The sequence below is a fragment of the Vipera ursinii genome, assembly GCF_947247035.1.
Source record: "Vipera ursinii genome assembly, chromosome: 7".
In the NCBI taxonomy this organism is placed as follows: domain Eukaryota; kingdom Metazoa; phylum Chordata; class Lepidosauria; order Squamata; family Viperidae; genus Vipera; species Vipera ursinii.
Window position 1 is genome coordinate 3,678,842 of NC_139521.1, and position 23,629 is coordinate 3,702,470.

General features: G+C 42.2%; 1 protein-coding gene across 1 annotated transcript; it reads right to left on the minus strand.

The window, feature by feature from the left end:
• Positions 1-1,351: 1,351 nt before the first annotated feature.
• On the minus strand, positions 1,352-8,008 carry CHRNA9 (cholinergic receptor nicotinic alpha 9 subunit; the record flags this gene model as incomplete). Its single annotated transcript, XM_083368015.1, has 4 exons — positions 7,634-8,008; positions 5,488-5,642; positions 3,653-4,185; positions 1,352-1,926 (listed from the first exon to the last, which is right to left on the minus strand). The coding sequence occupies exons 1-4, from the start codon at positions 7,793-7,795 to the stop codon at positions 1,352-1,354; spliced, it is 1,425 nt and encodes a 474-aa protein (XP_083224141.1). The 5' UTR covers positions 7,796-8,008.
• Positions 8,009-23,629: the final 15,621 nt, after the last annotated feature.

A 23,629-nucleotide genomic window follows, 5' to 3' on the forward strand; every position in this document is an offset into this window, starting at 1 on the left:
TCATTTCGCTTTGCAAGAAAGAGCAGCTCGAGAGCGGAGCCAAGCCAACTCTGTGCAGCCCTTGGGGCTCCCTGAGCAGCTCAGTGCCAGCGCCCCCCCAGATGTTGCGCCCGGTGCGGCCGGCCCCCCCTGCACCCCCCACGCTACGCCACTGCCAGAAATGGCTGCTGGCTGGGGAATTCTGGGAGTTGAAGTCCAAAAAGCTGGAACTTGCCGTGGTTCAGAAACACCAATTTAGATCAGAGGTCCCCAACCAGGGACCGGTTCCGTGGAAAGGTTTTTCCGTGGATAGATAGATAGATAGATAGATAGATAGATAGATAGATAGATATAGAAGAGATAGAGATAGAAGAGATAGAGATAGATAGAAATAGAAGAGATAAAGATAGATGACAGATCAATAGACAGATCAATAGAGATAGAAATAGAAGAGATATAGAAGAGATATATAGATATAAATCTATATAGAGAGATATAGATAGATGATATAGACCAATAGATATAGATAGATATAGAAGAGATATAGATAGATAGATACAAATAGAAGAGATAAGTGTTCTGTACCAGCCTGCTACCGGCCCTGCAGAAAAGGCAGGGACGACCCCTTTTACAAGAAGGCAAGAGGCTGGAACTAAGCCTGCCAAATTTATGGATACAAAAGCAAACAGAACAAGACACGAACCATGAAACAGGAGCTATTCAAGCGGTTGCCTTCAGCAAACCTCCCACGCATTCCCCTTTTATACAGTTCAGGGCGTGGCTTCTCTTTGCCTCCTTCCAAGGTGCCCCATTGCCTTCCTCTGTTTACTCCTGATTGACTGCCTCCTGCGTCGGGCGTCCTTGAACAGGGCCAGCTGTGGGTCATCTTCATCCACGCTGTCAGGCTCACACAGCTGGGTCTGCGTCATAACCAGGTGGGAGGGGCCTGGCTGAGGGCTCTGTGGAGCCTCAAGGCCATCATCAGCAAGCTCTTCAACACCCCCCCTCCTCCTCTGAGTCGTCCGACCCAACTGCCGAACCCACAGGCTGACCCTGAATCACAACAATAAGATGATAGATCAATAGATAGAGATGGATAGATGGATAACCTTTATTGTCATTTTTTACTGTGGGCCACATTAAAAATGAAATCTAGTCGCTTGCTCTCAAAAGTGTACATATACATAACACACAGCCCATGCCAATATTAATCCCTGTCCACCTTGAATACATACAGTAATGGAAACAGGGAGCTTCCTGTGGTCGATACCGTGTGGAACAAAACTTTGTGAATGAAGTTGGACGTTCTCCTTCAGATACCACGGAGGCCCCCCCCGTCCCCCTCCTCCCAGAAGGCTTTTGTTTTTCCTCCTTAAAAAGCTTTCCCGATAACCAGGACGCTCATGAAGAAGACCATGGCGAAAAAGATCCACATAAAAAAGCGATCCATCACTTTGGCCACTTTTTTCCATTCCACTCCTGTGGCGTGGTTGGCTTTGTGGTGCCTGACACAACCGGCGATGTATTCAATATTCCGGATTAACGCTCGGTAACAGGAGCAGCAGCAGTAGCCGACCGTCTCCCGTGGGTTGTCCTCCGGAGGTCCGCAGGCCTCGTTCTCTCCATCAAACGGCTCCTTGAGAGGGTCCCCGTCCCTGCTGCCCCCCTTATTAAGGGACTTCCTTCTCCCTCCATGCACACCTTGTTCTTTTGAACCTGGGTAGGCTGCTTTGGGCTCCGGGCCCTGCTCCCCTGCACACTGCAGACTGGCACAGTTTTCGCCCACGTCGTACACGAAGAAAATCTTGGACATGTAGTCCAAAATGAGCACCCTGGCCCACCGTGGGACAGGCCTGGCTCCAGAGCCACAGTAATAAATGTTCATTATAATGATGGTGAGCGCGGTCGAGGCAGTGATCATGGCCATGGTTGCGATGTAATATTTACCTAGGATATAAAAATCAGAGCCGCAGAAAAGGACAAATGAAATATTACTAGTATTTTTATTTTTATTTTTTTTAAGTTAGAAAAGGAAAAAAATACTTTTCCCGGTAAGTTCAAAGAAATTGAAAATATATAGTTAATAGAATAGAGTAGACTAGAAAAAAATGGAATGGAATAGAAAATAGAATAGAATATAGAATAGAATATGGAATGGAATGGAATGGAATGGAATGGAATGGAATGGAATGGAATGGAATGGAATAGAATAGAATAGAATGGAATGAATGGAATGGAATGGAATGGAATGGAATGGAATGGAATGGAATGGAATGGAATAAGAATAGAATAGAATAGAATAGAATAGAATAGAATAGAATGGAATAGAATAGAATAGAATAGAATAGAATAGAATAGAATAGAATAGAATAGAATAGAATAGGAAATATGGAATGGAATAGAAAATAGAATAGAATATAGAATGGAGTGGAATGGAATGGAATGGAATAGAATAGGAAGTATGGAATGGAATAGAAAATAGAATAGAATAGAATAGAATAGAATAGAATAGAATAGAATAGAATAGAATAGAATAGAATAGAATAGAATAGGAAATATGGAATGGAATAGAAAGTAGAACATAACGGAACAGAATAGAATAGAGTAGGAAATATGGGATGGAATGGAAACTTCCAGTTTGCATTAATAAAATGGAATTAGAGGCCCTTCTCTTTTTGCATCTTTGATCTAGAAGAGACCACCGGCTACAAAAACCCATAGATGAGCACTAGATAGCAGCAGAGCTAAAGTTTTCTTCAATGTTCTTGTTCCCACTTAGAATCAATTAGTAGACCTTTGCAGCCCAGCTAGTAGTTTTACTATCCGCAGATGTTTTAATATATGATTCTGCTGACTTGTGAGAAAGTGTTGTGGGTCAACCTCTATCTTCAAGAAGAGCTATCCCTATTAACCTATTCTCCAAAGCACCTCAAGGCAGGACAAGAAGTCACGGATGGAAACTAGCCAAGGAGAGAAGCAACCTAGAACTAAGGAGGAATTTCCTGACAGTGAGAACAATTAACTAGTGGAATGGTTTCACTCCAGAATTTGTGGGTGCTCCAACGCTGGAGGTTTTTAGAAAGAGATTGGAGAAACATTTGTCTTAAATGGTATAGGGCCGTGGTGGCGAACCTACGGCACACGGGCCACAGGTGGCACGCAGAGCCCTGCTCTGTGAGCACGCGTGCCATCGCCCCAGTCCGAGTAGGCCTTCAGCTGGGTTTTATAAAACCTTTTCACTTTCCGCCACCGTGTGCAAAAAAATAAAATAAAAAAAAGTTCAATCAATCAATTTCAACTTCTCGTGGGGAAAAAAAAGATCTCGCAAAGCTGGAATTGATTGATTGAACTTTTTAGTCCCACCCGGTCTGCCATTACCACTGCAGCCACACCCACCCAATGGGCCACGCCCACTCAATGGAACACGCCCAACCGGCACCCAACGATACATAAGTGGGTTTTGGGTTGCAGTTTAGGCACTCGGCCTCTAAAAGGTTCGCCATCACTGCTCTAGAGTCTCCTGCTTGAACAGGGGGTTGGACTAGAAGACCTCCAAGGTCCCTTCCAACTCTGTTATTCTGCTATGATATTTGATATTTGGATGTGGACACCTTTGAAGTTGACCCCAATGGAAATTTATCCCCTTTGAAGCTTTATAAACAGACACACGTACCTATCAAGGGGACATTGTCCGAAGGAGGCATGCTTTCGGCAACCATGAGCTGGAATACGGTTAGAGAGAGCAGAACCGTAACCCCGAGAGATACTTTCTCTCCAGAGTCCGCCGGAAGATAGAATCCCAGCGGAGCCAGAAACGATATCAAGAGACAAGGAAGCAGCAGGTTAAAGATGTAGAAAGAGGACTTCCTCTTCAAGATGAGAGTGAAGGTGACATCTGGATAAGGCTCGGAACAGCAACCGTAAGTAATCACATTCTTCACAGCCGGCATGCCGTGGATCTCCCACTCCACATCTTCTATGAGATCCGACAGGTCGCCCGAATCCAACGTGTTGAAGATGTCCACTTGATTCCCATTGTAGGTCCAAGAGCCGAAGGTCAGATTGCACTGCTGGCTATCAAAAGGGAAGTAGGAGACGTCCACCACGCAGGAGCTTTTTGTGATGGCTGGGGCATCCCAAGTGATCTTCCCGTCGTACCTCAAGACGATGTTGGTGTTCACTGGTTCAGAGAAGTCATCGTCAGCCCTAAAAACAAAAAGGCAGAAGAACACACGACAACACACCCAATGATATGGGGAGTGGGATATCTTGATTACGAGGGTTTCCTCCTCAAGGGGTCTAGGACAACTCGCTGCAGGTCAGCCTTGTGCAAATCATTTTGTTCAGTGACTTTTAGTATTGGGGACCACGTTCCATTGATAACGAATTTATTTATTTATTTATTTTATTCGATTTATATACCGCCCTTTCCCGAAGGACTCAGGGCGGTTTACAGGGTAATTAAAACAAGGGATACAAAAGTTAAAAGCAATTTAAAAAGAATTACATCGATCCCTGAAAAAAAATAAAACCCCCAATTAAAATTAAATTAAAATTTAAATGTTGTATTTGTCGAAGTGTGGATATGTGCATAATGGTATTTTTCGAGAGCTGAAGGGAACAAAATTTCATTTTAATGTATGCTGATTAAAAGGTAAAGTTTCCCCCGCACATGCGTGCTAGTCGTTTCTGACTCTAGGGGCCGGTGCTCATCTCCGTTTCAAAGCCGAAGAGCCAGCGCTTGTCCGAGGACGTCTCCGTGGTCATGTGGCCGGCATGACTAGTTGCCAAAGGCGCACGGAACGCTGTTACCTTCCCACCGTAGGTGGTCCCTATTTTTCTACTTGCATTTTTATGTGCTTTCGAACTGCTAGGTTGGCAGAAGCTGGGACGAGTAACAGGCGCTCACTCTGTTACGCGGCACTCGGGATTCGACCCGCCAAACTGCCGACCTTCTGATCAACACGCTCAGGGTCCTAACCCACTGAGCCACCGCGTCCCTCTTATGCTGATTAGTGTACATTTAAAGTGATATCAAAAGTATTCTATTCTAATTCTATTCTATTCTGCAGTATTCTATTCTATTCTATTCTATTCTATTCTATTCTATTCTATTCTATTCTATTCTATTCTATTCTATTCTATTCTATTCTACAGTATTCTATTCTACAGTATTCTATCCTATCCTATCCTATCCTCAAAGAAGAATGTAGTTTTACTGTGCAATCCTGCCACACCTGCCTCCCATTCCACTTTCTCCTGAGTGAACCAGAGAGAATCCTGTCCAAATGTAGAAAAATACTTCAACTGTCTCTGAGGGTTGCGGTGACTGGCTTTTTGTCAAACTCTCTCGAACCAACCTCTCACCAGGACCTCCGAGTTCCTTGCACCACAAATCATTGCCAAATTCTTGGGGTAGGCTTTTAAAAAGATGACTATCCCAGGATGCGGGGAACCGCTAGTTTCATTTCTGCAAACTGCTGATCAGATCACTCCAGATGGACTCACTTGTTGTAAAGTACAATGTCGGGCCTCCATACAAGATTGCTGGGGATCCGGATGGAGTCTAATCCGTCATATCTGTCTTTGTCCCACTTCAGAAAGGCGTCATACCACGTCTGGCGAATCCACAGATAGACTGTCAGAATTTGGTTTCTCTCATCCTAGAATAAGATAACTGTAGCCTCAGATTGGGAACGCAGGACAGTGTCTATCGGACTTGCACCAACTTAAGCCTCTAAATAAAAATGGTTCCATATTCTTTACTGGTATGCGTAGTTTATTAGAGATCACGTCTGCTGCTGATTAGACAGTATCTGTTAGCAGTTTAAGTTGGCGGTTCATGTATTCTGGGATTATCTGGCATTATCCATGATTTCAGACCACCAGATCTTTGCTATCCCTTCAAATTCTCTCTTATCATGATTACGAATCATTGATGGCATACGTTCGTTCCTGCCATCCTAAGATGAACCTCACGTGGACACAAGTAGTCCTCAACTTATAATAATAATAGTTGACTGAGGTTCATGTTTAATGAATAAAAGATAACAACAACAACAATAACAATAATAATAGCATTGGAAAATCTGCAAGAAATATCATTTGCCTGTGAGCAAGAACTGGTGGGATCATAAAATAGAGAAAGTCATAGAAGATGATAAAGTTAAACTGCTCTGGGACATCAGAATTCAAACAGACAAGCACTGGCAAAGTAACACCTCGGACTTAACAATTGTTGATGAGAAAGACAAAGAAGTCCGGATAGTGGATGTGGCAGTGCCTGGAGACAGCAGAATAGACGAGAAAGAACTGGAGAAGATAACAAAATACAAAGACCTACAAATAGAAATAGAACGACTGTGGCAAAGGCAAGCAAGGGTGGCACCAATAGTAATAGGCGCCTTGGGTGCAATCCCAAAACAACTGGAGCACCACTTGGACACCATCATCGTCATTGACATATTCGCCATTAGTCAATTGCAAAAGGCGGCCTTACTGGGAACTGCTTCCATCCTGCGACGAGATCTGTGATACCATCAAACATCCACATCTGCCTATCCCAGGTCCTTGGTAAGGACTTGATAGGTAGACAGAAATGCCAAATACAGTCTGAACATCCGGCTGACTGTGTGATGATCAATAATAATAATAATGATAATGATGATGATGATGTTGGAAGGGACCTTGGAGGTCATCTAGTCCAACCCCCTGCGCAGGCAGGAAACCCTCTACCATTTCAGACAAATGGCTGTCCAGTCTCCTCTTAAAAACTTCCAGTGTTGGAGCATCCACAGCTTCTGGAGGCAGGTTGTTATAACCTAAGACGACAATTGAGCTCAACATTTCTGTTGTTAAGAGAGACATTTGTTAAGTGAGTTTTGCCCCATTTTGCAACCTGCCTGGCCACGAATGTTAAGTAAATCATTGCAGTTGTTAAGTTAGAACCACGGTTGTTAAGGGAATCTGGCTTGGCTTGGCTCTTCTTGTCAGAAGGTCGCAAAAGGGGATCCAACCAGTGGGACGGCTTGCCTTCAGAAGCTGTGGGCGCTCCATCACTGGAGGTTTTTAAGAAGAGACTGGACAGCCATTTGTCGGGAATGGTACAGGGTCTCCTGCCTGAGCAGGGCGTTGGACTAGATGACCTCCAAGGTCCCTTCCAACTCTGTTATTCTGTAGAATTGGGACCGTTTAGATTTTGGGGTTCAGAGGGGGAAACAATGGTATGGGCTTTACATCCCCCCCCCCAAAATCCCCTTCATGTATAGAACTTTCTCTACCTTCCAATCATTCGGTTACACCAGGGGTCTTCAAACTTGGCCCTTTTATGACTTGTGGACTTCAACTCCCAGAATTCCTCAGCCAGACACGCTGGCTGAGGAATTCTGGGAGTTGAAGTCCACAAGTCATAAAAGGGTCAAGTTTGAAGACCCCTGGGTTACACCCACTTACACACAAGCTAGCTTACGATCAATGTGGTTAGGGAAAATTAGTTATAAACCTTACAACCACCTCTGTCGATGTAAGGAATAATTACGTATATAAGCTATCTGTAACTTCTTAAATTTCAACCAACCCAAAAAGATTTGAATTGGGGGCGGGGGGGGCAATCTTTCAAAGTTTATTATTCTGCAGGCCTTACTTTGATGCTTACCATGTCTTTGATCTGGGAAAGCGTGATCTGAAGAGTAACATTCAGAACCATATCTGTATCTTGAACGGGGCGGAGAGCATTGGAGTAGTCTTCAAACAGCTCGTTAAAGAGCATCTGGGCATATTTTCCTTGCGCTGCGTCAGTGCCTGGGAGTGACAACATTTAGATTTTTTTTTTCAAACAACAGTCGCTTGGAAAAGACACCCGCCAAAGAGGGTTGTGTTCAGGGGAACCGACTGGCGACAAGATGGAAAAATCGTTTGCAGATGTTCAGGTGAAACTTCAATGCATGTAAAATAAGCACAGCGGTCACTCACTACGGCCTAATTGGTGGGAATATTTTTTTATTATTATTTTTTAATTAAGTTTCTACGCTACCCATCTTCACCGTCCCAAGCAACATCGCCATCTAGCATTGTGGGTGAGGAACAATTAGCTTTATTCACGATCAAATGAACTGAATCAAATTTTAGGGTTGGTCCTAATGAAGGTGTTGAGGCTCCTGTCCGAATTTCCTTAGGAAAAAGATTTGAGGTCCAGCAGTTTAGGCAACATTAAAGAGCCAGTTTAGGCAACTTTAAACAGCCAGTTTAAGCAACTTTAAAGAGGCAGCTTAGGCAACTTTAAGGAGTAAGTTTAAGCAACTTTAAAGAGCCAGTTTAAGCAACTTTAAAGAGCCAGCTTAGGCAACTTTAAGGAGCCAGTTTAAGCAACTTTAAAGAGCCAGCTTAGGCAACTTTAAGGAGCCAGTTTAGGCAACTTTAAAGAGCCAGCTTAGGCAACTTTAAGGAGCCAGTTTAGGCAACTTTAAAGAGCCAGCTTAGGCAACTTTAAGGAGCCAGTTTAGGCAACATTAAAGAGCCAGTTTAAGAAACTTCAAAGAGCCACTGTAGGCAACTTTAAAGAGTCAGTTTAAGAGACTTTAAAGAGCCGGTTTAGGCAACTTTAGAGCCAATTTGATCTGAAAGTTATTAAGGCACCAGGCTAGAAATGGGGAGACCATGAGGTTTAGTCCCGCTTTAGGCATGAAAGTCAGAAAAAGACTTTTTCTTAGCCCCACTCACCTCACAGTAGTCTTCGATTTACGACTACAATTGAGCCCAATATCTCTGTTGCTAAGTGAAACATTTGTTAAGTGAATTTTGCCCCACCGTACAACCTTTCTTGCCACGGTTGTTAAGTGAATCACTGCAGTTGTTCGGCTAGTAATCCGGTTAAGTGAATCTGGCTTCCCCATTGACTTGGCTCGGGAGAAGTTCGCAAAGGGGGACCACACGGCCCCAGCACACCGCGACCGTCATAAATATGAGTCAGTTGCCAAGCCTCTGAATTTTGATCACATGACCATGGGGGATGCTGCAATTGGTCCCGAGGGTGAAAAACGATCACATGTCACTTTCAAAGTCACCATGGCAGTGAAAAAAGTGGTTTATGACCATTTTTCACACTTAACAACTGTTGCAGCATCCCCCATGGTCTTGTGGACTGCATTTATGACCGTTGCAATGTCCTGGGGGGTTCACACGATCCGCTTTTGCAACCTTCTCCCAAGCCAAGGTCAGTGGGGAAGCCGGATCCACTTAACAGCCATGTTATTAACTGGACAGCTGCAACGATTCGCTTAAGAACCGTGGCAAGATAGGTCGTAAAATGGAGCCAAGCTCACTTAAGAAATGTTTCACTTAGCAACACAAGTGGATTCAACGGGAGGTCGTAACCAGAGGACTAGCAGCACAGAATCATTTGTCCCTTCTGGAACTACGATTCCCCCGGAACGACAAAGGAAAAAATAGCCTTGCAGGGGGTGAGTTCTGGGCTAATTTTGGGTTGTGAATATTATTTTGGATGTTAAAGGCTAAACTTGAATACTGTAACCAGAATCAAAATTAGGTAAAATTGAAAAACAGGACATGGATATGTGTAACTAAAACTGGACTGACAGACTTTTTTTAACTGACCACGTAATTCTTAGAATTTTATTAGTTTAAGCATGTTGTATTAAATGTTAAGGGAAATAGAGAAGGATGTTTTGATAACGTAACCTGAATTATGTACTAAAAACTCTTGTTACTGAATTTTTGATTACCCAGTCACCATGAGGCTTTCTAAGTATATAGAGGTTAAACTGGAAAACCAATAAAACCTGTTTAATAAATAAAGTAAAATGGAGCCAAGCTCATTTAAGAAATGTTTCACTTAGTAACACAAGTGGATTCAACGGGAGGTCGTAACGGGAGCACTACCATCATAGAATCGCCTGTCCCTTCTGGAACTACGATTCCCGCCGATCGATAAAGGAAACGATAGCCCTGCAAGGGGGGGGTCAATTCTAGGCTAATTTTAATTCCCCACTCCATCATTCCTCTTTCTCCCAAGTCTCCTACTTACCTTGAAGCATCCGTGCTGCGAAAAGCATGAGCGAGCATAGGCCAACAAGCCTCATGGCCGAGAGAGTGGGTGGATGGCCCAAATTACGTCGCTTTGCCGGTGAAAAGGTTCGTTCTTCCATCTTCCAAAGCCATCGCAGGAAACAGCAGCGCCGGCCTTTTCCCCAGGTTGCAAGCTAGTTCAGTCGGTCTTCCCGTATAGGACCACTTTGTCTCTCCTGACCTTGCTCTCCTTTGTGCCTGCCCCCCCCCTCGTAGACTAGGTAACTTGAGAATCAGCTACCGAGGAACAAAGCGAAAGGTATCGGGATGAAATCCGCCCGACGACACGTAGTAGTTCAGGATGAGCGCTCACCTTTCTCCAGTTCATAGAATTACGCCTACCTCCGCTTCTTCCGTGGAAGAACTCCACAAAGTTGCTCCTCAGGTCATTTCCCCCCGCCCCCCTCCACTTTCCCCTCCTTGATAACTTATTTTTTTTATAAGACTTTATTCCTTTTTCCCCCCTATGTGCAATAATAATTTGTCAACCAACGTGCGGTCTTCTTGAGTTTAAACACGCCAATACATATTTCATGGCTAATCCTTTATTCTTTCCTCTAACCCATGGGTAAAGTTAAGTCCCACGTTTGGCAGAAAAAAACATTTGATCCCGGCATTGAACTGTTGATAACCCAGTCACCACATTGTTGTTGTGTTTTTTTTTAAAAAAAATACTTCAATGTAAAAACTGGAAAACCAATAAAATATTTTTTTTAAAAAAGAAAAGAAAGTAGCTCACTGAGTTTTTCTATTTTGCAAGAACTTAGGTAAGTCACAGGGCCTTCTTCTATAAGATGCAGTTCTTGAATAAAAATCCCGCAAACCAAGGCCTGTTTGGGATTGAGAGAGTCTGTGCAGGACTGGTGAACAGGACATGGTTGGCTTTCGTGCCTTAATTTTTTTTCAATTTTATTTCATTCAGATACAAATAATGCAAACACAACACAATAAAAAACAATATAAAAAAATACAAGTACGACAGTGCACCCACCCGCCTGGAGACCATTTTTATTACCTCTATTTCTTCTAACAGCTAACAATATACAGTGTATTTCAACTGTGCCTTCATCCCCTCCGAAGCAGCACATATTCTCGATCAAGTTTATTCCCTTTGCCTTCCACCGTTTTTTATAAAACCATCCCCTATTTCATTATAATTATTGACTTTAATCATCCCTTTTCAAAAATTTGATTTCTGTTGTTAATTTATCATTTATTGCCATATTCCATATTTCATTACACCACTCACTTCTTGGAATAACCCAGTTCTGTCTCCAATATTTAAACCATCACTAATCTAGCTTCAATGTATCCAGTATCCAGTTGCAATGTATGGCAGTGAAAGTTGGACCATAAAAAAGGCTGAGCGCCAAAGAGGCCTTTGAACTCTGGTGCTGGAGAAGACTCCTGCGAGTCCCTTGGACTGCAAGGCGATCAAACCGGTCAGTCCTAGAGGAGATCAACCCTGACTGCTCTTTAGAAGGCCAGATCCTGAAGCTAAAACTCAAATACTTTGGCCACCTAATGAGAAGGAAGGACTCACTGGAGAAGAGCCTCATGCTGGGAAAGATGGAGGGCAAGAGAAGAAGGGGACGACAGAGAACGAGGTGGCTGGATGGAGTCACTGAAGCAGGAGGCGTGAGCTTAAATGGACTCCAGAAGATGGTGGAGGACAGGAAGGCCTTGAGGAACGTTGTCCAAAGGGTCGCGATGGGTCGGACACGACTTCACAGCTAACAACAACAATCTAGCTGCCATTATCAAATTTACCATCAATTCCTTTTTAAAAAATTTTTTTGCTTCATTTATATTTTGTTTTTCCACCAGTAACAGTAATGCAATCCTTGGTGACGTATCTAAATTGGGGATTGAGAGTCAGTGCAGGACTGGTGAACAGAACGGGGCTGGGGCATGAATTTTGGGCCATTGCTGTCAAATGCATCATTGGTCTTCACGCCTGAAAAGTCACACCAACCTCTGAAAAAAAGTGTCCCACATTGTCCTTGCAAAGAGGAACCCAGTGGGCAGGATCCAATCTGTGTGGGTCGCCGGGAACAAAGGTTTAGTCTTCTGAGATTTCAGACTCATACTGGAGCCCATGGTCAGGGAAGTCCAGCAGTGTGTGTGCTTTGGGCTGTTGTGTCTGCAGCGAGTGACCTTTTTAAATATGTTGATTAGGATGCCTGGCTATTAAGTCGTTGGCTATTGTTCCCTTGTACTGCCAAGCCTTCCAGATCCTAAGTACCTGATAAGCTGGTGATAATTGAGCATTCCTGTTGATTGAGGAGAGGCCCATTATCCAATCTTCAATCGCTTCCCTGGCCATTTTTGTACCTGCTCATCCAGCAATCATTGTAGCTGCCAAACTGAATGAATGTGCATGAATGTAGTTTTCCTGTGCCTTCCATATCTGTCTCCCATTTCAGTTTCAAGGCATGGAGAAAATAAAATTACATTACAAAATCATGAGGGAGCAAATGCAAATAATCCTGTGCAGAGAATGGGCTACTGTGTGGGTAGGGCATTGTGTGGGTCTTTTAAAATGTTGATTAGGATGGCTGGCTATTAAGTCATTGGTTATTGTTTGCTTGTACTGCTCGCACTTCTGGCTCCTAAGTACCTGATAAGCTGGTGATAATTGAGCATCCTGTTGACTGAGGCCCATTTCCCAGGCTTCAATCACTTCCCTGGCTGTTTTTGTGCCTGCTCATCCAGCAATCATAGCAGCTGCCAAACTGAATGAATGTGCATGAATGTAGTTTTCCTGTGCCTTCCATATCTGTCTCCCACTTCAGTTTCAAGGCATGGAGAAAATAAACCAAAGGTCAAAGGGAGAAGAGGGGGGGGAAGATAAATTTATATTGATCATCCCCAAAGGTGCTTTTTCAAGAGACAACTGGACTTTCTTGTTCTTCTTTGAAGACTTTTTTCTTCTCATCCAAGAAGCTTCTTCAGCTCTGACTAGAAGGTGGAGAATGAAAGTCAGAGCAGAAGAAGCGTCTTGGAGGAGAAGCAAAATGTCTTCAAAGAAGAACAAGAAAGTCCAGTTGTCTCTTGAAAAAGCACCTTTTTGGGGCAACCCTGACTGGACTGAGACTCTCCATAGACATTTATATCGATCAATAGCTGAGATAGTGACAAGAGTAAAAAGCTTTAGAAAATAAAATCTCTGGATACAAAGCTGACGTTTTATATACTTTATTTATTCAAAATTACAAAATCATCCATTTGTAGCAAAGAGGAAAATAGTTTACATTCACTGAGCAGAATTAAAAAAATTAAAGTGCAGGAACAATATTCCAAATACATTTGGGTTCAATACATTGTATAAAATACAGCAGCCAAAGCCCCTTTCCCTTCTCAAGGAACCAAAGGCTTTAAAAATTTCCCCTTCTGCCGAGAGGAATACAGTAGCTTTTGCTTGTGCAATGTTAAGAGCATTAAAACTTTCCCTGCTAGCTAAGCTCACTAAAACCACACACTTAAAACTAGTGTGCACAGTAGTGACATGGCTATTTCCCTAGGAAATTTTTTTTAAAAAAAGTTATATACTATCAAGAGTCCCTGAAGCAGTAGGTGTGAGCTTAAATGGACTCCAGAAGATGGTAGAGGACAGGAAGGCCTGGAGGAACGTTGTCCATAGGGTCGCGATGGGTCGGACACGACTTCGCAGCTAACAACAACAACCCTCAAAGGATTGAATTTCAGCCCAGCGTCCAAAATTCCAGATTCAAAGTTGAGACACTCTATTGTTTCAATATGAAAAAGACAAAAGTTGTGACTGTTGTGTAAAACAGTCCAGGTAGAAAAACACAGTCCTCTTGTGAAACGGATGATTCCGGGATACCATTCCTTGGGAAATGTTGCGATCATCGAGAATAAAGGAATTAAGCACAGTCCATAGTAAGACTTGACCTGTAGGACAAGCCAAAGCATCAATATAATTTGGACTCCAGGCTTTTTTAAAAAATAAAAATGTGGCCATTAAACTCCTGGTTGTGGTCTGCAAGGCCACCTGGCCAAATACAGAACTTCACTCTCTGGCAAGCTGCAACGCACCGCATTGGTCAGAGAACCCAGCCAGAAAGATTTGAGGCGGAATCGTCGCGAGGGGAGATCAAGTCTTCTCAGAGCTTTGTGAAAAACTTCCAAGAATCGCTGTTTGCACAGCAGATGCGAGCTGCTATACAAGAATAGGGGCCCTTCGCCTGGAGGTCTGACCGCCAAATAATTCTGGAGGGCCAGAACAGGACAAAGCAGTGGGTTCTCCGACCGTTCCAACCAGCGCGTGATCCACCCGGCCTCCATCTCTGGGGCCAGCAGCAGCAGGCCAACGCAGTCTTCCTGCAGGTCAATGTCCTCCAGGCAGAGGAGTTGTGGGTGGAAGGTCATAAAGGTCTCAGCCACCATCTCTTTAGGGACAAGCGCTCCGTGGAAAGACAACAAAAACACTGCCCGGAACATGAGGCATTCGTAGAAAGAGTCGCAGACGCTTTCGAGGACGTCCACCAACGCTTCCAGGATCTCCACGTTCAGAGGGATCGGAAGTTCCCGCTGCCACCGCATCCCTACAATCATGTGGAAAGTGCACAAGTCCGAAAGCGGATCCTGGCCATGGAAAGTCCTGGATAGGTAGGAGAGGGAAGACAGGTAGGTAAATATTTTGGCTGCCGACACCCGGTTCCAATCCAGAGACACCAAAAAGCCTCTGAACTGTTCTCCTGGGATGGGCCAAACGGAGGGGAAGCTGACAGATCCTCGAAAGGCGATGAAGATCAACAAGCCCTCGTGATACGCTTTCCAAATCTTGGGGTGCCCTAAACGCTCGAGCTGGCGCAGGGCTTGTATAGACCACCTGTGTCCAGGATGGGGTGCAAAGCCACCAGCGGCTTGGTCTCCAGCCGTGGATTCCTCCTCCTCCTCCCCTGGAAAGAAGCAGAGAGGGGGGAAAAAAAAGAAACCATCAGCAACTATTCCCAGCTAGCAATATTTATTTTATTTTAGAGGTAGAGAAACGGGGCTGCAGCGCTGGTTGTAACAATCTTAGTCCACACACTTAAAAACACTTTATATCAAGCTTAAGTGGGAGCAAGGGGCAACCCCGTTTATTGTCAGGAAGCTTGGCAGCCATTTCCTCAACCTCCCCAGACCCACTGCTAACCTAGGAAGAAATTTGTGGGGTGGGGGGAAAGAACCCATCAGCAACTATTCCTAGCTAGCATTATTATTGATTTTAAAAGTCTAGAAACAGGGTTGCAGCCTGGGTTGTAACAATCTCAGTCCACACCCTTAAAACATTTCACAGAAAGTGGGAGCAAGGGACTGCCCTCCTTAAGAGCAATCCTTTTTTATATATATATATATAAAATCTTTGGAAGTACTTGTTAGTTTTTCAATCTATCTCGGCAGCCTTAGTTCCTAGATGAATTAGCAATGCAATTGATTGATCCACAGGTAAGTAAATAAATGTATGTTCAAGGGTGCCCCAGAAGTAAAGGCCATGGACCTCTGGAGCATCGTAAGAGCTGTGTTACACCCACAGTATCAACGACTGAGAGTATTAACTGGGGTTTTAATAGTATTTTCATTGTAATTGGGGTTTTTAGTTCAAGGTTAGTGTAATCATTTTAATTGTTTTTTTGATTTTTGTAACTTCTTGTATTGCTTTTAAAACAAACCTTGTGAACCGCCCTGAGTCCTACGGGAGAAGGACTAATAAAATAATAAAATAAAATAAAAAATAAATAAATAAATAGATACAAACCCCCCCCCACACACACACCGTTTATTGTCAGGAAGCTTGGCAACCAATTTCCTCGACCTCCCCAAGCCAGATCCATTACTAACCTAGGAAGGAATTTGGGTCTAAAAAGCAAGGCAAGCTGCAGAAAGAAATGCCTTTTGTGCATTTCGGGGAAATTAGAACCCAAGTCTTTCCCCACCCCCCCACCCCTCCACAACGGGCCATTTGCAACACCATTCCCGGGCCATTCAAGGCCAGCCAAGGTGTTGCAACTTTAACGCCAGCAGAAAAGGGGAAGCTGCAGCTAGCTCGGGCAGTCCTTTGTCCACAGCAGGCAAAAGAGCAGCCAGCGGGTTTTTTTTCAATTGCTTTGATTCGATTTATATGCCCCACCCACCCCCCAGAGCCGCCTTCTTAGGTCGCCAAGAGCACATTCAGACAACCAAAGAGATCCGCCGCGAACTCCGAGTTTAAAAAAACAAACAAAACACGCGGGCAGACGAAAAGCGCCCGGCGCGCAAGCGCGGAACAAACAAGTCGGGCCCCCCTGCTTGGCGCATGCGCCCGGGGAAAACTTCGGAAACAAAAAAAAGTTTTTCCCCCTCAGCACGCATGCTCCGAACTTGGGAGGGGAGAGAGAAGAAAAAAAAAACCGAGAGAGAGAGAGAGAGGGAAAACGGCGCCTTCCGCTCAGCACGCGCCGCTTTCTGCGCATGCTCCGAAATTGGGAGGGGGAGAGAGAAAAAAAAACGAGAGAGAGAGGGAAAACGGCGCCTTCCGCTCAGCACGCGCCGCTTTCTGCGCATGCCCGAAGAGAAGCGGGCGCCATTCGGCGGCTTACCCTCGCGATTTGCCGCCGCCGCTTCGTCCGCCTGAGGTAAATCCTCGTCCGTTCGGGCTCCTCCCGGCGGAGCAGCCGCTCCCGGGCCGCCTTCCGAAGTCTCCACGACGGAGGCAGCGGCTCCGAGAGGCGAGTCGACGGAGGCAGCCTCGTCCGGCTGAAGGGACAGCGCTTGCCAGAGGAATTCGAAGTCCGGCTCCCAAGCGAGGAGAAGCAGCATGTCCCAGAAGCTGGAGTTGAGGTCTTCGGGCCTGGAGACGAAGAGGCTCATTTTTTTTTTCCGGGATTGGGCGAAGGGTTCCACCTGAGGTGAGTCGGTGGGCCCGAAGAGCGGCCTTTTTATATAGGCAGGGGGAGAGCGGGCTTTCCCGGGAGCCAATCAGCGAGCGGCGGGCCCCCCTCTTGCGTGTTCTGATTGGCTCCTGGTTGAGAGGCAAATGCCACGGGAGAGGTGCGAAGTTCACCTGAGGTCAAGGCTTCCTTTGGGTGCTAATGGGGCCATTTAGATAAGAGGCTGAAAAGATTAGGAATGTGACTGTTACACAAAACGGGAACACACAACGGGTGACAGGAAGCTGAGCTTGGCGGGGGGGGCATTGTGATGTTGTTTTAATTGCCTTGTGAACCGCCCTGGGTCCTACGGGAGAAGGGCGGTATATAAGTTCAATAAATAATAATAATAATAATATCAAGTCTCCCAGAGTCCCACAGGACTAAATGGTTTTAAAAAACAACAGCCAACAAATGTTATTTATTTATTTATTTATTTATTTATTTATTTATTTATATTTAAAACGCTTTTAATGGTTGTTGTTGTTTTTTTTAAAAAGCCCTTGTTAAAAAAAAAGAGCCCAAGTTAATTTGGTTGTTCCTCTAAAATTATTTCCTCCTCCAAGTTTTGCTTCAGGTAGAAATTGGGAGAGGTTTTCATGGTTTTGTGGAACGGATTGGGGAGTGATGTTCAACGACCTTATCTGGAATTTTTGGCTTCCGTTTTCTGGGGAGATTCTCAATCATCCAGGTGACGGTTATTCCTTTTTCCAAAAGGCAACTGGATTTTATTGCCTTTGGGAAAAAGCACCTTTGGATTTAGGTTTTAATATTGTTAGCCTTTTTTTTTTTAGTAAAGGTGATATTAGCATTTTAGCCTGGCAATCTAGGCCTCTTTTACCACTTCAAGAAAATGTTTATTGTTCTGAGCTCAAGCTACTTGTTTTTAATATATGAGAAGGAATCTTCACAGCAACTAAACAATAAAGTGTGTATTCTGAAAGGCTTTTAATACAGATGCAAGTCAAAAGATACCTAAAACACCAACAGTGACCGTAAGAAAAAGAAATATCCGTAAAAACCATGAATGCCAGCCAGTTTTGCTTGAAAGATACAAAGGCAATGAAGTCCAATCGGAAAACCTCCCATCGTAGAAAGAACACCAACCAGAGTCGCTTAACATCTTAGCCCAAAGCAGGAGATGCATATTCCAATCTGGAAAGCTTTATGAAAGGTCAACCTGGCTCCAAAAAGGTGACTGTGAGAGGGATTTTAGAGTCCTGGCAGCCACAGCAACCAAAAAAGCTTAATGCAATCCATGGTTGAAGGATAGTCAAGATCATGAAAAGTATTAGTACCGCTTTATAAAAGTAATACACACCTGGAATACAGCAACCAATTTTGGTCACCACAGTATAAAAAAAGATGTTGAGACTTTGGAAAGAATGCAGAAAAAGGCAGCAAAGATGGGTTAGGAGTCTGAAGATTAAAATGAATTACATCGCATTGCCTTTAAAAAAAAAGATGATCTGGATGCAATTCCCCTCTTTATCAAGCTGCGAATAAGCCCTTGAATGAGATGAGATGTACTAGTAGCTGCCAAACTGATTGTATGTGTATTAATGTATACTGCTCAAAAAAAATAAAGGGAACACTTAAACAACACAATGTACTGTATTTAATAGTAGGATGTCTTATCTTGTGTTCCCTTTAATTTTTTTTTGAGCAGTATAGTTTTCCTGTGCCTCCCATTTCAGTTTCAAGGCATGGAGAAAATAAAATTACATTACAAAATCATGAGTGAAGCGATGCAAATAATCCTCACTGCAGAGAATGGGCTATTGTGTGTGGGGATGCCTGTTGTGTGAGGCTTTCTAAATAGGTTGATTAGGATGGCTGGATGGCTATTAAGTCATTGGCTTTTGTTCCCTTGTATTGCCAAACCTTCTGGCTCCTTGCAAAGAGGAAGGCAGTGTTGCAGGATCCAATCTGTGTGGGTCCCTGGGAACAAAGGTTTAGTCTTCAGGGAACTCCAGCAGAGTGTGTGGTTTGGGCTATTCAGTGTTGTGCTTGTGGCGTGTGACTTTTTAAATATGTTGATTAGGAGGGCTATTAAGTCGTTGGCTATTGTTCCCTTGTACTGTACTGCGAAACCTTCTGGTTAATTTGGTTGGGCTTCTAAAGGTCTTTCCTCCCTCACATTTTGCTTTTCTAAGAAATTGGAGAGGTTTTATATTTTGTGGAATGAACTGGACTGATTTTCAATTATATTACCTGGAATTTTCCGGCTTCCGTTTTATATGGAGATTCTCAATCATCTAGGTCACGGTTGTCCTCAAGTTCATTTTTTTCCAGAAGGCAACTGGACTTTATTGCCTTTTGGGGGGAAAAAAAATCACCTTTGGATTTAGGCTTTTTAAGTAAAGGTGATATTAGCATTTTAGCCTGGCAATCTAGGCCTCTTTTGTAACTTCAAGAAAACATTTGTTGTTTTGAGATACAAAAGGGGAAAAAAATACACTTGCAACTTTTAAGAAAGATGCAAAGTGCAAAGCCAGCTGGGAAAGAGTAATGTAACCTATAAATCTTCCACTTGCGGTAGGTTAACTAATTCTATGTGTAATCAATGATTTCTATTATTTGATTATTGCTTTCTGATGTATTTACCTATATACTGAATGTATCATTGGTTTCTGTACCCTATAAAAAGACTTGTATCTGTTTGCTCTGGCTGAAATATTTGTGATTCATATTGTTGGATAAGAATAAAAAAAAACCACTTTTGCCAAAGGTAGAAAGCGTTGTTTTTCTCCCGAATTCAGGGAAATGGGTTCCTTCAGTTTCATGCAACTTTGGGTGCCTGGGTTTCTAGGGAATAATGCTAAATTGCTAAGTTTGTAAAAGCCGCCCTGAGTCTTCGGAGAACAGTGGGATATAAATAGAATAAAAATAAATAAAAATAAATAAGATAAATAAAATAATGGCACTGGGTGTCATTTGAAGTTAGCCAATGCAGTTGGTTAAGCCTTAGTTTATGATTTGTTTCAGTTAAGGCTCAAGGCTAAGCATGGACAAATCTTAGTTCTAGTGTTCTTAGATCTGGTTTCTTGGCACAGAAACCAGTTGGGTGATTGGATCATTTGCTCTCTTTTAGATCTGGAAAGGAAGGCGTTGGTAAACCCCTTCTGCCAAAAATAACTGCATGGATTTGTTGTTATAATTGTCATGTCAGAATTCAGAGACACCAAAAAGGAAAATTGATCAAGCTTGTTGTTTACCTGTTTGAAAAACTATTGCTGCAAGACCTATTGTATTTTGTGACACATATACACATGCCCTTATTTGCTTGTAACAGCTGCGTCTGATACAGCATGCTCATATCATTTAGTGGGCTATCTGAAATTTATATATTCAGAAAAGATTTTATAACTTTATGGATGAAAGGCCAGAAGTGTTTAGCAGGATGCTGTGTAACATCTGCCCCTTTGGTTGTGTTTCTAGATGGGAAATAAGAAACAGTTATGCAGCTTAATCTTATCCAAGTATATTTGAAAATAATCAATCACGCATTTAGTGGAAGTTATTCCTACCTAAAAATCTTTGGGACAATAATTTTACAGCCAGGTGATAAATCTGATCCAAGGGGGATATTTACTTATAACCACATTTACACAATAGGCTTGGGCGCTAGCCTAAGTGTATTTGCACAAAATTTCTCTTTAAATAAACTAAATAAATAAAAAAAATCTACTTTACTTTGATAATGTGTTAAGAGCTACGCACTTTTCCAGATTCAGTGACAGAGTAACCTCTGAGTATACATGAGTAACAATCAGCTTCATAAGAAAATATGAAACTGCCTGTTTTCCTCTAGAAAACGCTATCCTGCTGCTGCATGCCTTGTTTCAATTGGATAGAATTGCTTGATCTAAATTGCCTGCTTCGATGGAATTTAAAATATATCGACAGAAAGAAAATGGTTTGGTTTCTCTTCCAACACAGTGTGAGTGAACTACTTTTTATTTTCTTTGGAGGGGCAGGTGTTTCCGGTATAAAAAGAAAAACATCTTTGTGGTTACCCAGTTTCCTTTAGTGTATGTGCCATCACATTCACCAACCAACTTCTTTTTTGCACTAGATTGCAGCACGATGTTTCATTAAGTGTTCACTTTTTTTTAAAAATCCCACTTCTATTTTTTTAAAAAAATACAGTACTTATAGTTTTTAATTTGATGGGGGGTGGTATTTTAAGTGTTTCTGAAGAATGATGGCAACGTTCTGTTGGACTTCATCAAGTTCAAATCCAAATACTTCCAGAATGTGTCCATTTTATTTCTCCATGCTAGACTTTAAATTATTTGTCTTTTAGCACCTTTATTGTAAAGTAAAAACACTCAGGTTTTATTTACAAAAAAACACAACAACAACAACCAGTATAATGGCAAATGGGCATATTTTACATCCATAGTTAAACACTAGCAGCTGGGCTATTATTAAAGATGGGGCTGCTTATTTGCCATTTGACTAGAGAACTAAGCTGTACAGGTAGTCCTCAACTTACAACAGTCCATTTATTATTATTATTATTATTATTAGTGACCAAAGTTACAATGCCATTGAAAAAAGTGACTAATGACTGTTTTCACACTTAGGATCAGCATCTCCATGATCAGACACTTAGCAACTGAGTCATATTTATGATGGTTGCTGTGTCCTGGGGTCATGTGATCCTCTTTTGTGGCCTTCTGACAAGCCAGGTCACAAATTTTGGGCTCCATAGTGGCCATAAGTTGAGGACTACCTGTATAAGGACTACTTACCTATGATGTCTGAAAGTGCAAATGTTTGTGTCCAACACAGGCAAGAGAACTTTTTTTATATTTAGATTCAAAAAATAATACTAATGTTCTTAATTTGTGAAAAGAAAAAATCAGTCAAATGTCAAACTCCATGTATTTAATAATGTTATTGATAAAATCCATCCTGGTTATTGGAAAAGATAGCTAATTCTCATAAAGTGAATACTTCTTAGCCTACCCTGGGAGAAAATGGTTTGGATTCTAAAATAATAAAATAGGAAAACGATAACCAGAACTATAGAAATATCACAGGATCAAGATCGAGTTTCCATATTCTCTGGAACTCTTCAGTCTAATTATTAAATGAAAGGAGAACATAGATCTAATATTAAAGCCTAAAGTTTTAAGATAATTAGAAATAAATAATTTTAACATAAATCTTTAGGAGCACGAGATGAAGTTGGGTACGAACCTTTTGACCAGGCCTGTGATAGCCTCTAATTAGTAAGAGAAATAAGAAGAATGTTTGGGCAAAATAGACTTATTAACTTCTGCTAATTACTAAACTGTTAAAATCGCCAGTAAGAGCTCAGCCCTGTTAATTTCTGCTTATTATACAATAGAAAAAACTTCATTGTTGCATAAAGGATGGAAATTCCATTTACTGGAAATTCTGTATTAATACATTAACAAGTCAACTATTTTCAGCTATTTTCTCAGCATAACGTAGCTACATCTCCTTCATTTTTGTGGTGCATTTTAGAAGAACAATGTGAATTTGCTTAGGGAAAGATTGAGGTCCGCAGGGCACAGGCAGAAGAGAAGAATTACCCTCTGTTTGCAGTTTAAAAAAAAGGGTCACTTGGCTAACTCCATTGATAAGATTAGGCTGATTTCTGTTGATAAGACTGCCTTTTAAGAGTGTAATTAACTAGGTGTAAAGATGTGTGATTGCAACATCAATCACCATTGTAAGTAACACCAGTTACACCTTTTTCTTCATATAATGTCAGTGAGTAAACTTTGGCTTTAAAAAAACCATAGTTAACACTAACACTAACAGAAACAAAACAAAAAAAAGATTAATATAGCTTCCTCTTGCGTTTGTCTTTTCTAGAATAGAAAATCTACCAGCTGTCCTAAACAACTGGATTTTTTGTATTTTGCGTTTTTAAAATAAGTGATTATTTTCAAGCCATAAATCATTTAAATTCCTTGAAGTAAGATGCAGTTTAGAATTACCTTATGGTATTCCTGCAGAAGCCTTCAAGTTGGATTACAATAAACATAAAATCTACCCTGAACAGAATATTGATGCTTGTTGTTGCTAACTGAGGCTCAAAAGAGATTCATTGTTACAAAAATAAATATTAATTCCATCACATTCCTGAGTAGAAATGTGTAAAACCAAACCTGTTGAAACCCTGAAATGTTTCCTGCCTGAGTAGGGGGTTGGACTAGATGACCTCCAAGGTCCCTTCCAACTTATTGTTGTTCTTGTTGTTGTTTTAGGAACCAAGCAAATGCTTACTAATTGTGGAATGAAGTGACTATATTCAGAACTTAATAAAACAAATCAATCTTAAGCCTTTTAACCTTTTTTTGTTGTTCAAAGCATTCATTATTTGAAATGGGTTGGGAAATGAATAGAAGATCATTTTAAAGTAGCAATTTGAAAAGAGGCTTATTGTTTAATTATAACATCAGACCTGCTTGCTTTGGTGCCTACTGTCTTAGTAGGAGAAAAATCTTCCTGAAGCTTCTTGCTGCCGCTGCTGGATTTTTAATTCTTATTTATTTTTATTTTCTCCCTTTGAATCAGCGTTGGCTCCTGGGAAAGGCACGGACAAGTCCCAGTAGGTTTTTTTTTTGTTATTTGCAAGGTTTCAGAAAGAGGTTTGCCATTGCCTGTTC